The following is a 15,104-nucleotide window of genomic DNA, read 5'->3' on the forward strand; positions in this document are numbered from 1 at the left end:
GATAGTCACTCAGTCTCCGAATTATCTACTGAAATGATCGGAGAAAAACATACCAACCTTAATAATTTCATTCCTTTGTTTTGCAGCTTGATTCTCGAACCATAACACACTGGATTTATCTCAAGAATCTAAACAAAATTCATTAGAGACAATAGTCAGTCATCCCTATCTATATGTGTGTGTGTATATAACACATATACAAAATTCTGATGTTTAAGCATTGAAAAATTTCATTCGAAATTCACGACTCTTTCTCATAACATGCGAATTGAGGACTAGCATTGTGCAGAGAACCAGCATAAGCATTAAATGCAAACCTGTTACACGAAGTGAAGCATCAGAGGACATTTGAAATGTTATTTCTTTTGGGTATCTTCCATGTTCAGGGTTCGTGGCTGTCCCTCTCAACAATGTTATCTCCAAAGTGAGAACCTGCTTTCTGTTGAGAAGTAAACAGTTAGCAGTTAGCAGGGTAGTTAGATTCTGTTATATGCAAGTTAGTTAGTTAGTTTGTTAGCAAAGTCTATAAATGTAGAATACATTATCATTATTGAATTATGATGGATGATTTTTGATTTTTGTTTTTTGTACCATTTTTCTTCAACTTGAACCTTCATCTTCTATACCTGTTCCCTCTTCTTCGCCTTGTATGCCCATATCTTCTTCTCCTTCTTCTGTATCTCCGGCACCTACTGGTACTTCGTTATGCCGTACTACAAGGTCTGTCAAGCCGCCTACTTGGATGAAGGATTACATCTGCTCTAGCCAGTCGTTCACTTCTTGTGCCACAGGTTTGTTTCCTATTGCTCGAGTTTATTCTTCTTTCCATTTGCCTATTCATACTCAGTTGTTTGCTGCCCATATTTCTTCTTTAATTGAACCCCACACTTATGCTGAGGCCATCTTGGATCCACGGTGGGTTGATGCTATGCAACAAGAGATTCGAGCTTTGGAGACCAATGGTACATGGGAGGTTGTTCCTTTACCTGCTGGTGTTGTTCCCATTGGTTGCAAGTGGGTTTATAAAATTAAATATACTTCTGATGGTTCGGTGGAGCGTTTTAAAGCCCGTCTTGTTGGGAAAGGTTATAGTCAGAAGGCTGGTATTGATTTTCAAGAGACATTTTCTCCTGTCGTTAAACATGTAATGGTTCGGACTGTGGTCAGCATGTCAGCCATTCATGATTGGCCTCTTTTTCAGATGGATGTTTACAATGCCTTTCTCCAAGGGGACTTGTGTGAAGAAGTTTATATGGAACTTCCGGATGGTTTTCGCAGCCAGAGGGAGTCTCGTGTATGTCGTCTGCGTAAGTCATTATATGGTCTGAAGCAAGCTTATCGACAGTGGAATTTAAAGCTTACTGAGGCCTTAATACGAAGAGGATATGTACAAAGCAAGTACGATTATTCCTAGTTCACAAAAAGGAATGGAGGTAACATAGTCATCTTACTCATTTATGTAGATGATCTGTTAATGAAAGATTTAGGTGTGTTGAAGTATTTTCTTGGAATAGAAGTGATGAGATCGAACAAAGGGATTATATTGAATCAACGAAAGTATGCTTTGGAGTTGATAGCTGATCTGGGATCAGGGGAAGCAAAGTCAGTATGTACACCACTTGAGCAGAATCAAAAACTTACCTCGGTTGAATATGATGAGTCTGTGCAAACAAAGGTTAATGGAGATGATTTAATTACGGATGTTACAGTGTATCAACGGCTGTTGGGAAGATTGTTATATCTGACCAAAACGCGACCAGATATAATGTTTGCAGTTCAGCACTTGAGTCAGTTCATGCATAAACCAAAAAAACCACATTTGGAGGCTGCTTTTCGGGTGGTACGGTACATAAAGAAAAATCCTGGTCAAGGCATTTTATTATCTGGAGCAAGCAAACTGCAACTGATTGCCTTTTGTGATTCTGACTGGGCTTCGTGTCCTATGTCTAGGAGGTCGGTGACTGGTTTTTGTGTTAAAATTGGAGAGTCTCTTATTTCATGGAATCAAAAAAACAAACCAGTCTCTCGATCATCAGCAGAAGCTGAATATAGAAGTATGGCAGCAGTAGTAGCAGAGGTTATGTGGTTAAATGGTTTGTTGAAAGAAATCAGTCTCAGTCAGTTTGATAAATCTTTGATTTTCTCAGATAGTAAGGCAGCACTGCAAATTGCAGCTAACCCTGTTTTTCATGAACGAACTAAGCATATAGAGATTGACTGTCATTTTGTACGAGATAAAATCAAGGATGGAACAATTCAGATGCAGCATATTGGAACGACTGAGCAACTTGCTGATTTAATGACAAAAGCTTTAGGCGTCAAGCAACATGAGTACTTAGTATCCAAGTTCGGGGTTAAAGACATATATCAGCCCTCAACTTGAGGGGGAGTGTTGAGAAGTAAAACAGTTAGCAGTTAGCAGGGTAGTTAGATTCTGTTATATGCGAGTTAGTTAGTTAGTTAGTTTGTTAGCAAAGTCTATAAATGTAGAATACATTATCATTATTGAAATATGATGGATGATTTTTGATCATTTCAACACTCTCTTTGAGAGTGCAATGTGCCTTATTACTACACCCAACACTCATTTGGCAAAGGACATTTGAAATGTTATGGAGCATTAAAATTTTGTATTATGAAAACAGGGAAAAAGAATTAAGTAATTAGGATATAGCTCTAGAGTTCCAAACTGAAGACCTTGGCCAGGATGATAACAACAAAAGCAAAGGACATGAGCATTACAGGACATGAGCCTTTGCTACCAAGCATTCTACACTGTACAAGTGAAGCTTTTCCTAGTATAATATATTCTCTCAGAAAATAATAGTAAACAAACGATAAATGCATGGAAAAGTCTATATCTAAGACTAGAACAAGGTATTCAGGATTTACCTCAGCAGAAATGCAAGTTTATCACATTGTCACAAGTGGCATTGCGCTTGATCTAGATCAGAAAATCCAAGAGAGCAATTTTACCTGCAACCATCTTAGAATGAGCTTAAAACCATAAGCATTTATCAATAGGACACTAAGAAGTTAGTATAGAACACAGCAAAAAGATGCTTGAATTTGATGCAACTTTCTAGAATGAGGTTACTAAATGCAGTGGATAAAGATCTTACTGTAGTTCCTGAGATCATTGAAGTTTGAACCAGCAAATTCATGTAATAAAGCAGAGAACGTCCAGAGCTAATAGCACCTACTCGTGCCAAAATCATCTTTTCTAAATGAAAAAACATAGCCAAATTTATTGTATCAAAATCTTCATTGAACATTCTTACCTCTTAGTCTCAGAAGAAACTTCATGAAAAAACCTACGGGGAAATTACTACACCTCTACGATTTTTAACTGCAGATGCAGTTGGAAAAGTGAAAATAAAGATCCATAAACCAGGAAACCAGGAAACCAGGAAAGAGAACCCTATTTCGTTATGTTCACAAGTATAAATGGTTACACAGAACAAAAACTAATTTTATTCGGAATATAAATGTATGTACATTGCTCTCAGATTTGTAAACGCTACAGCCAGGATACAGTGTTTACTAAGATATAATTGCTAAGACATGCAAACTTGTAGGAACAAAAAAAGATCTTTACAGCCGAAGTCACCAACTTGCGAGAAAAATTCAAAACGTCCAAATGGTTCACTCAAAAGTCAACTTGTGGATGAGTCTACAAAGAATCTATCGTAACCTAATTGGGGACCGGACAGCCAAAGAACTATCCATGTACCGTCATTTCTTGATGACAGAGATTATGCTTTTGTTTTAACTGTATAATGAACAAGACTATACAAAGAAAGCAACTCAAACCATCATATTCAAGTCGGAAAGATCATCCATGGGGATTTCAAGGCCCATGAAGTCATGATCTTGTAAACCATCATCGTCAATGTTCAACCATGAACCCAGATCTTGTCCTGGTAATTGTAAGTCATCCAATACATCCAGGGCAAACTCATCTTTATCTTTGGCATTATTATTTGCAGTTATCTCACTTGACTTTGAGACAGAAGTTGATGTTTTGGGTTCTGACATCTTGCCAAGAAGGCCATTTACAGAAGCAGATAGCTGAGTTGTTTTCTGCTTAGGCTTTGTTTTTGATTTCCTTTCCCCCTTTGCATTGGATACTGGTCGACCAATCTTATTAGTTCCATTTCTAGATAAAACCTCTCTACCATGTCCGTTTCCTTCTCTATCTCTCTCACTCCTCTTTCCTTTTGTACTACTTGACAAAGAACTTCCAATGACTGGCTGGGCACTAGAAGTACCACCAACCACATCCTCCAGCAATAACTCTCTCCTTTTCCCCCTGTTAGACCATGAGTCATCTTTAACAGTAGTTTGATCGGATGACCGATTTGTGGGTAGAAGCAGATCAGAAGAATTAACAGCATAGCTATCCCCATTTTGACCTGCCAGAAGTGACAATCTACAATTAAATTTGCACCATAAGACCAAAAAGAGAAAAAGGAGAGAGGATAGAGAAAGTTCAACAGACTGCAAAAAATTACCATCGAGAACATTTGGCAGATGAATACATTATATGGGATTAAACACATACACACAGACACAACTACATGTGGGAATTTTACTATCTCCATAGGAATCAAGTGCATACCTGAAGCTCTAGCTTCCAGAAAGCGGGTTGAACTTTTGGTGCATGGCTTTCCAGATTCAGTATCTGTAGGCGAATCTACTGACTGCACACCATTTAGGTGGGAAGACCCAGAAAGAAACATGTCTCTAAGCATGGGCTCATCAAAACAGCTCCTGCTTGTATCTTCAAATTTATGACATCGATCTAATGTCCGTTTAACAAATGCCAAGGAAGCTTGCTTGATCATTTTGTTGCTGGAACTCTTAGTAGCATTAGGACCCCAACAAGTCTATTAAAAGATTATGAATAGATCATCAAAATAGAATTCCAGAATCATATCATAATATATCAGCACAGGATAAGAAATGGGTAAATAAGCATTCTTAGATAATTAAAAATTCTCAATGGAAAATGGAAAGCTGTAACACAGAGGGAACAAGCAGATTTATCCACCTTTAAATAAAGCTCTGGAGAAAACTAGGGAAGCAAACTTAAATTTCGAGACAATATCCCATTTACAATATAAAATTTGCAACAAAAAGAAAAGTACCCTGTTACTTATCCACTTGAACTACCCTTTTCATTAATGCAACTAAAGAGAAAAAAATGAGAAAAAAACCTAAGAGTTATTAGATAAAAATCTCTGTTGACCACTCTTCACAAGGCTTTAAATACTTTCCGCTATCAAAACCCAGAGACTCAAAAGGTTATATGTGATTGTTTCTTGAGAGCATCAAGGAGAAAACCTAAGCATATGTACCAGAAAGGAGAAGGACAAAGTATCCAGCCTCAAATTAGGCAACATATAACCACATTATGATCATGGTGAAACAGATTCCATATATAAGATCAAGGAGAACTGCAGAAGCATCATCCATTTGGGACTTAGTGAGCAACCCAGACTTTGTCTACATTGAGATGGTGTATCCTCACTATCTGAATAAAATGAGGAGTTTGAACTGCCCTGTAGGAGGTATTTCTCTCCTACGACATTGAAGATTTTCACCAACTTTGGCACTTTCTTTTATATTTGATCAAGGAGAAACAGATTCCATATATAAGATCAAGAAGAACTGCAGAAGCATCATCCATTTGGGACTTAGTGAGCAACCCAGACTTTGTCTACATTGAGATGGTGTCTCCTCACTATCTGAATAAAATGAGGAGTTTGAACTGCCCAGTAGGAGGTATTTCTCTCCTACGACATTGAAGATTTTCACCAACTTTGGCACTTTCTTTTATATTTGGACCAGTTGCTTAAGATTAAAATATTGCTATCCTGTCCATTTGCATCTGATTATTTCTATTTTTATGCAAGTTTTAGTCCACACAATCAACTAATTCCTTGAATACCTTTGACTTTTCCTCTGGACCAGAGCTTAGTTTCTACATTCTCATGCTATCAATTTGGCAAAACATGCTTGGCTCTGGGTACCCAAAAATTTAAACATTATGATAATAGGTGCATGCAATTGAAAACCAAAACAAAAAGGAGAATGAGCATTAAGAAAATTACCATGTACTTTTCATAAGCCATCGTGACAAGTTTGTCAAGAGCACATTGTTCAAATTCCCTAAATAAAAAAACGATATGGTTATAGATGCACAAGGCACCAAAGATTTTTATGTTAAAAGGCAAATGAATACAAAACTCCATGAAGAGAAAGGGTAAAATAGTACTTCTCCTGAATTGTTCTTGTTTCCAAGGCCGCTTTCAACAGTTTATCAAGTACGCCTTTCTTTTTTGAAACCTATGCAATTCACAACAATATTACAAGTTGAACTTCTCAGAACAAGCTTTGAACTTTATGATGGAAAATCCAACAATAATTAGCACAGCCAAGAAGAAAGAGCTTGTTGAATATTTAATGACAGTTATCATGAGACAGAAGGGTGGAAACAATAATGCAAGAAGAAAAGAGAAAGAAATATCAGATTGTATAAGAGATACAATCATTCCATCAAGAAAGTACCTGTTCCTTGTGCTTCTCCTCTAGCTTACTAATGTCCTCAAGAATCTCAACATCCCCCATCTGTGCTATGTCAGGCTGAAAAATAGTGAAACATATGAAGTTAAATGCATTAACAACCTTAATGTCAAGGGAGATAGAGAAGAAACTAGAAAGACACAAGCATCTGAAGTAGAAAATAGAAAGACACAAGCATCTTAATGTCAAGGGAGATAGAGAAGAAACTAGAAAATAGCCCTTCAAGATAATAAGAGTGGACATACATGCACCACCAGACAACCAACAATTCAGATAACATAGAAGCACAGACCAGACTGCTAGATCATAATAGTTATTGATTTTGAAACAACAAAGAGAAAGGGAGAAAGTTATCAACTGCCTATTTCATAATATTATGTGACAAAACAGACAATTCAGCAATTCATATAAATATACATGGAGAAGAAGACCAACCAGTGGTTCTAAGAAGATTCCAATACTCTGAGCCTCCAAAATGAGTTTCTCATTTGTTGTCATACTCTCATACTGGAGTTCTGAACAAACCATGCCGGGCATCTGTTGGTCTGGGAAACTGCCATTCCGGGAATGACTAAAATTTGAGTTAGTTCCTATGTTTCCCAACATATCAATTTCAGGATCATCATGTTCTGGCTTCTCAGTTATCCTATAACCATCGAAAGAAGCATGCCCAGTAGATTGGAAGTTAATACAAGTCAAACCATTGCATCCCAATTCTCCATCCATCTCAAATCCAGTTTCATAACTATCAAATGGGAGGTCTTCATTTCCACTGTCAATATCTTCTTCTGGAATTAAAGCTGATAGAAACCTTTGACAAAGGGGAATCATATTATTGTCCCTTGTATCCAGGAGCAACTGTTGTGAATAAACTTCATCAACTGATGCTACAGCACAAATTCCAACATCTCTTTCATGTTCAAGCAATTCAAACCCATTGATGGGGATACTACAACCATCTGTAATAGAAGGAACTGGTGTTGATCCCAATTTGTTAAGTTCATAATTTCCCTGAAAGATATGGAAAGAGTTTAGAGGGACTAATATACTCGTGAAAAAGATGAGTTCTTGAGACTAAAACTAAAATCATAATGTAACAGAAAGCATTTTAAGAAATTCAATATGAAACAGTGTTGTAAGTACATCCTCACTAAGTTACTTTTACAATTTTCAATGAAAATAGTGCATCCAAAGAAGGTGTAGGCACTCTGTTGTCATCCACTTTTTGAAATGTTTACAAATGTGTTGCAGTGTCACAAAGAAGTGTGGTTGAAGACAAGTCCTAACTGTTTTTACTGTTAAATATATAAATTTGGCATGGTAGCACAGGATTGCAAACTATTTATTCCAAAATCAAATAATAAGATGAGTTATAGAAAACTAGTCACTTGGTTTGACAATCATTCGTATAATATATATCAGCAAGACAACAAGAATTTATTCATTTATCTCATGCCTTGTTTTAAAAGATTTTGATGAAAACAATAACCCATGCCTGTTGTAGTGACAACAGAGGGTCAAGGTCTAGGTTCAATTCCACTTTTCATCCTACCATGTTGAAAAGAAATCACCCTATACTGACCAAAAATAAAACACAAATGGCAACCAATAATTCATGTGTAAAGCATTTCAATAAAAGATTTAATCTAAAATGATTTCCCAATAATCCTTTCTCCTGAAAAGGGAATACCTTAAGGGGTTTTGAGAGACACACAAGATATTAATTAAAATAAGCTAAGGTCTTATGGTAACAGCAACTATCAATCTTAATCGGAGGGACAAGCAACAATACCTGCTGCTTCAAATAGGCAATATCTGCATCAGATATGAAACCAAGAAAAGGCTCCATCTGCCTCCAAAAGGTATTCGGAAAGGCACGAGCTGCAATGACAGTAAAATCAACCAACACAAAAAGGTAGATGTTGAACCAAAGAAAATAACATGATTTTGAACCAAAAAAACTAAAGATTTCAGAATACACTACCAGAACTAGTAAGAGCGTTTACAGCAGCCACCAATTCTTCATGTCCATCCTCCAAACCAACTAAGAGAAGTGTACAAAATGTATTAGAAGCCACGACCATGTAGCAGGAGATTTAGAAATTCAGAAAATTTTGTTAAGTATTGTTATATAAAATCCAAGGATATTTAAATTTGTTAGCTTGAAGTATAACTACCAAGAAGATCTGCAGCTGCATTGATTGCTGCATGCTTCTGGCGAGCATAGGGCTTGCGGTCAGTGAGCTTCCTAGTTGGAGGACGACCAGCCTTGCTGAGCAAAATATTCATCGAAATATGAGATTTCAATCAGAAGGAATGGTGGTTGTTCAAGACCACAATAAAAGAAATATTATTAGTGAAAGAGGTAACAGGTGGGCATGTAGGAAGAAGTATTTAACCTCTCAGCCTTATCCAAGCCAAGCCTAGCACTTCTGAGCTGTTTAGCTGTTCCCACATTTCCGTACTTCTCAACCGTCATTGGCATAAGAGATCTTGTAGTAGTAATACCCCGCCCAGTCCTCCCTTGTCGACGCACACCATCGCCAATGTCTTCTCCATTTATCAGCTTATTCTTTCTTGATGGAAGGATCAAATTTGAAACTTTTTGAACATTCTGTCCAGCTTTCTCATCTATTTCATCAAACTTTGTCACCTTCCCTTTACATTTAATTTCAGCAGCCCCAGACTCCTCACTCTCAGAAAGAGCAGCTGAAGATAAGGCATCACCTTTTAGTTTAACTTGTTGGGGAGAACCGCTTGACAAGCGTCTAGAATATCCTGAACCAATTTCGTTTCCAGGCATATCAGATACTGTATCCAGTAATGGAGTTTCATCATTATTTGAAAGAACAGGAACAAGATTTGTTCGTCTAGCACTTCGGGAGCTCTTCTGTGGTCTCTGACTGGCCCAGTGAGCAACAGGTGGTGATGAAGACTGAGTTGATATTGTGCGCTTGCGATTATTCACTCCACCAGCAGTGGGTGGTTTATTTGTACAGTGAGAAAGCTCCCAGTCATTTGATGCCGTTCTATGAACAACTGGTGACAACTTTGGGGCAACTCCAGAACCTGATCGTGGACCACGAATAGATGCATTCATTTTGATGTTTGAAGTAGGACTAGCTGAATTAAACTCATCGCGAACACTCATCCTGCATATTGTAGCGAACGAAAGGCATGCAAATAAGTACACATACTGCAGGAAAACCCTAAAAGAAGCACACCAAGACACAGAAATATTTTTAAATAGAAACGAGCCAGCAAAATTTAAGCAAAAAATGCAAATCTGTATTAGGAAAACGATGCATACTTGTTAACAGCTCTTAGATTCACTCTCTCTTTATCAGAAGCAACAGGACGATCTCTCTTATCATTGCGAAGGGAACTGTTATCCAGATCAGTCCTAGAGACAGATGATCGTGGACCCAAGCCTGTCGGCAGCGAGATACCTTCTGATTTTCCAACTCCAGCAGATCCATTAGAAATTCCTGACCTATAACAGGTTAATTTATTTATTAATAGAAAATCAAGAATAGGAGGCATCAAAAGTTTAAAAAATAAATGTAAGGCAAGGTTCAATACATGGAGTATTCCAAATACAAGATTTGAAGAAAAGGCACTCAAGAAAGACCCTAACACAATTTCCCTACGGCCGCCATTATGACCGTCTGTTACGGAAAGTGCATCCCTCTATAGTCTGATCCAAAGGCTCTTATAAAAATTCTTTCGTTGTATCTCTCAAAGTGATGTGCTTGGATCTTAATCAGAACTTAGAAGGTGAGATCAGGTCATGACTGAAGTACTAAACAATTTCCCTATTCTCTACAACCACCACAATAATCATCTATTAAGGAAAGAGCATCCATCTATAGTCTGAGGCGAAGACCCTAACAAAAGTTCTTTCTTTATGTGTCAGAATATCATGTGCTTGGATCTTTAATCAAAAGGTTAGGTCTAATCATGACTAGTACTCTACCTCTCAAACATTACATGCAAGATCGATTAAGGCAATTTGTTAGATGTCCAAAGCACCAAGGCAGAAACAATTTCGCTTAATCTAAAAGCTCCATACCATGCATTTAGGTGATTTTAGATCTCAAGCAGAACAGCATGCCAAATAAGGATAGTACAGCAAAGGAATATAAAAGTTCAGTAAAGCAAAATAAATTAATACAAGAATGTACAAGGGTTACCATAAACATAGTGTTACGGAGATAGTGTCATTAATACCATACTCAACATAGAATAAGAACCTCAAAAATTAAATGTAAAACTAGGAAGTGGAATAGAAAAGGACCTCAGAAGCACAAAATACAAGCTTGATATCAGTAATTCATTATATTCTCCACAACAAAGGTAATTAAAAACAAAGGAACAAAGAATGCAGTAATGTTGAAAAAAAGCCGCTACTGCCATCATAATTATGATTGAAGCCCCTTATCCCTAAAACTCTCTGGGCAGTGGGCTGAAAATATCGATCATACCATCATATCAATGTTAATAATCAGACCAGAGGTTGAACAGGAGGGTTGCCGGCGCAAGTCTTTCAACCTGCTGCTCTAATGTTAATACTAAAAGCATTAAATAAGTATCAAATACAGTGTACTAAACCAAAACATGCATTAATTTTTTTTATGAAAAAACCAAACACGCATTTTACTCAATGGGTTCACCCATCAATTGAAATAGGAAGTGGTCAAGGGTTCAACTCTTAGAACTTACAAAAAAATCAATAATAAAATAAATACCTAAAACTTATTTGATACCTAGCCCTTAACAGATGTTATTAAGCTAACCATTCAATCACCATGGCATATGCACAATAGCAGAGCTTTCAGAAGACCTACCTGAACTCATGGGAGTCATTATTTAATCTTGATCGAGCATCAGAAACAGGTCTTTGTTGTATTCCCTGTTTAGGTTCCCGGTAACCTTCGATGGGTTTAGTTGATACCATACTTGGAGATACATCAGGTTTTATCCCAGATCGTTTTTTCTTCATCTTTGCCTTTTCCCATCCATCAACAGCACCAGCTAAAGTTCGATCTTCACCCTGAACTGCAGCACTATTTGGAATTCTGAGCATTTCCCTATCCCTATCTGCATTACCAGGCTGCCTGACTAGAGAATTATTCTGCAATATCCATCTAGATTCATCAGAACAAATGTTAAATATTCTATATAAGAGATAGCGAAGCACAAAGGGTGCACACATGTAAATTGGGCACCAAACACCAAGATGAGACCAAAGATACAAAAACTACACAAAAAAAGTAAGAAAATGCAATGAAAAACCAAATTCATACCAGAGCATGTGTAAAACAGAATATTATGTAGGCTTGTGTAATAGGAAATGGTTTTCCAATCACTTATATAAGTACTAACTCAACAACTGAAATACATAAGAAAATCTTTTGAAAAGGAACAGTAAAGGGAACAAACCACCTATCATCATCTCACAGGATCGAGAGAAAGAAGCAAGGTTTGACTCAGTGACAAATGGACAAAAAAAAGAAATGAACTAATATAGAAAATTGAAGGGAAAGCTAGAGGGAAGGAAAAAATAAGCAATAATGACAGCAGTAATTACACACTAGGATACTGCACTCTTCGATTGCAATCATACTTGAATATGGCACGTAAAACAGCCATTGCACAAACTTACTAAATACATTGTATCTAGGCACAATAGAAGATATAATATCATCATGACAGAAAATGCACAAAGATGAAAGATATAAAAGATACAAACCCTAACATCCAGCAGAGAAGTTCGAGTACGTTTATTAGGAAAAGCACTTTTAGGCCTTTCTTCTGACTTCTGCTGTTCAAATTCAAAACCTCCAGCAATGGAATGATTATGTATTCCCATCTTACCAATGCTTGGCCCCAAGACTGACCGATCACTAGATAGCAAAGCATTAGACCGGTCACTACTAAAGCTTTCTGATCGAGATCTCTTCTTAGATGGAATGGTTGGGAAAAACTTGTTGAAGACTGATAAGGCTTCATTGAAAGTTTTCATGCGCTCCCTGTTAACCAATTACATTAAAAACTAAAGACAACTACAATCCAAAAAAAAAAAAAAAACAAAGAACTACCTCGCTTTGACAGAGCAATCACGTAGACCAGTCTTAACTCGTTTGATTTCCTCAGGTATGGGAGAAGGCAGCAGCTTGCCTTTTGACAACAGAGTTGGAGCTTCATCAGCAGAAATGCCAAGAGCAACATTAATGTGCCGCTTAAAGTCTCCTTGGCGACTAGACTTATGATCAGCAGCAACCACCTTGGGATCAAAGCGCAAGCACTGGAAGAAGTTGGATACGTCTCCTTGGGCTACTAAGGAAGTGCTCCTCGACATACTTGCCAGAGAAGATTGAATTTGATTATCCAAGGTCTCACGAAAGCTACCTGATCTGTCTAATTGAGCAGCTAAGTGGGCTCCACGCTGCCCACTAGTGTACAGTGGCCTATCTGGGCTATCAGAAGGCAGATCAAACTTGCTAGACGTTGCCATTGCATCAGGTTTTGAAAATCCACAATCTTACAAGGCCAATAAATAAAGTGGTGCATGACAAATTTGCCGTACAACAGCACATAAAGGCTGATTTAAACTCTTAAGGACCAAAAACAACCTATCTGCAAAGGAGAGAAAACTGAAGATGAGCATATAAATTTTGTATTAGATCCCAAATCCACTGAATACTACTTCAAAATTCATGCTTTTTTATGCATAATGCACATGTAAAAGTACAACTAGAAGCAGTAGGTTAAAATTAAGTCGTAAAGTAATCCCCAGTAGTTATAAAGAAATATCACTGCCCATGGAACTAAAATGGCATTCATCACCTTCAACAGCCTGTGCCATAAATCTTTTATGGAGTGCAAGTAGAAAAACAGCCACATCATGTATCATTTATCATAGATATGTGCACACACACGAATCAGAGTGTAAGTGCTGGAAAATTTTTTAAAACCTTACATTATCAAATTAGAACTAATCAAACAAATATGGAAAAGAAAATAAATGATCGTAAAAATACAGGGCTGGCTTCATTAACTATCTCACCTTGATTCATGTGCACACATCACCTCATCATGAAAAATTATATATATTAAATAATTTACCTTGTTTTATCTGATAGAATCATAGTTCGCAAAGTTAGCCCCAAGTCAATTTCAGCAAATTAATTAAACTCGAACCAAAGAACGCTGCCACTATTTAACTAGCTGCTCCAGCTGAAAATATTCTATATATCATATCACTAAATATCTATCTCACCCAAATAAGATCTAGAAGGACAAACATTATTTAACTAATGAAACTAACTTTGATTTCAGCTGCCGGGACATCTAGTACATAGCAATCAGTAATAGCAGTATTCCCATTTTAATTATTTCCTAATCAACATTGCTTTTCTGTTTCTCCCTTTTTTTGACTAAGCCAGAGATAACATATACAATTGCATTCAACTTAACTTTCCTTACTTCAATCAAACCCAATCTAAAATTCAGTCACATAGCAATCCAAGAAAAAAACAATAATTCAGTGAAATTCCACAATATTGCTTCATTATTCAACTAATCAACAAAACCCAGCTTCATCAAACGAAAAATGCTCTATCTTACACAGTAAAAGCCACTCTAAACTAAAAAAAAAAAAATCAAAATGGAATCCTCTAAACTCCACGATTTTACATCTCAATCATACTTCATTAATCGAACCACAACAATTAGAAAAAAAAAATCGCAGAAAAACCCTAAAAACTAAACCAAGATGAATATCATAAAACAAACTGAAATTTCAATCAAACAAAATTTTAAAAAAAAACAGTGAACAATTTTTAAAAAAAGAAAACCCTAGAGCTTGTAATCAAAGAATGTGAGTATATAGAAATAATATACCTTCAATGAATCACAAACAAGATTCGATGGCGGAGGCTATACTTTTTTTTAAGCAAATAATTAAAACTTTTCTTTAAATTAGGGATACGAAATTTGGCTTTTTATTTACGTAATTTTGATTGAAAGCTCTAAATCGAAGAGTGGGAAAGTTCGTACATGGCCATGGAGGTCGAAAGCGTTCCCCCCCCCCCCTTTCTCTGTGTTTTGATCGGCAATGAAAATTTGGGATTTATTAAATGACGATTATACCCACCTTTGATGAGGGAGGTGTAGTGTTATTGAATAAGGAGTTTTTGGTGAATTAGAAGTATGTTGAGCCGGCTCTTATGAGACAGCTTGTGGTTTATGTAATGTGGGAGAGTCCTTTTGGGTATTGGTTTTTATTTTCTCTTTTAGCGAAAAAAAAAAACTTAAATTAACCATAAATTGTATAATTTCAGACTTTTTCAGTTAAAAGAAAATATTTGGACTTTTAAGATCATAGAATCTATGGATTCAAAAATATTCTCTTCCTTTATTTTTTGAGTTGACAATTGGCAATGTAATTTACTTAATCCACATCCATCATACTCAATTCTATTATTTAAATATTTAATTAAATTAATGTTATT

At 36.6% G+C, this 15,104-nt stretch overlaps 1 protein-coding gene across 2 annotated transcripts; it reads right to left on the reverse strand.

The window, feature by feature from the left end:
- Positions 1–3,451: 3,451 nt before the first annotated feature.
- LOC105793760 (uncharacterized) lies at positions 3,452–14,786 on the reverse strand. Of its 2 annotated transcripts, none has more exons than XM_012622673.2 (15): positions 14,650–14,786; positions 12,690–13,227; positions 12,341–12,620; positions 11,436–11,722; positions 9,899–10,081; positions 8,988–9,740; positions 8,766–8,860; positions 8,573–8,632; positions 8,381–8,469; positions 7,024–7,599; positions 6,574–6,648; positions 6,281–6,351; positions 6,117–6,174; positions 4,622–4,889; positions 3,452–4,415 (listed from the first exon to the last, which is right to left on the reverse strand). In XM_012622673.2, exons 2-15 carry the CDS (start codon positions 13,103–13,105, stop codon positions 3,808–3,810), a joined length of 3,819 nt encoding a protein of 1,272 aa, XP_012478127.1. In that variant the 5' UTR covers positions 13,106–13,227; positions 14,650–14,786; the 3' UTR covers positions 3,452–3,807. The 2 variants fall into 2 exon arrangements, with proteins under 2 accessions (XP_012478127.1, XP_012478065.1); XM_012622611.2 differs by having other exon boundaries at positions 14,494–14,776.
- Between the last annotated feature and the right edge of the window lie 318 nt (positions 14,787–15,104).

Source organism: Gossypium raimondii, chromosome 7, assembly GCF_025698545.1.
Source record: "Gossypium raimondii isolate GPD5lz chromosome 7, ASM2569854v1, whole genome shotgun sequence".
Lineage (NCBI taxonomy): Eukaryota > Viridiplantae > Streptophyta > Magnoliopsida > Malvales > Malvaceae > Gossypium > Gossypium raimondii.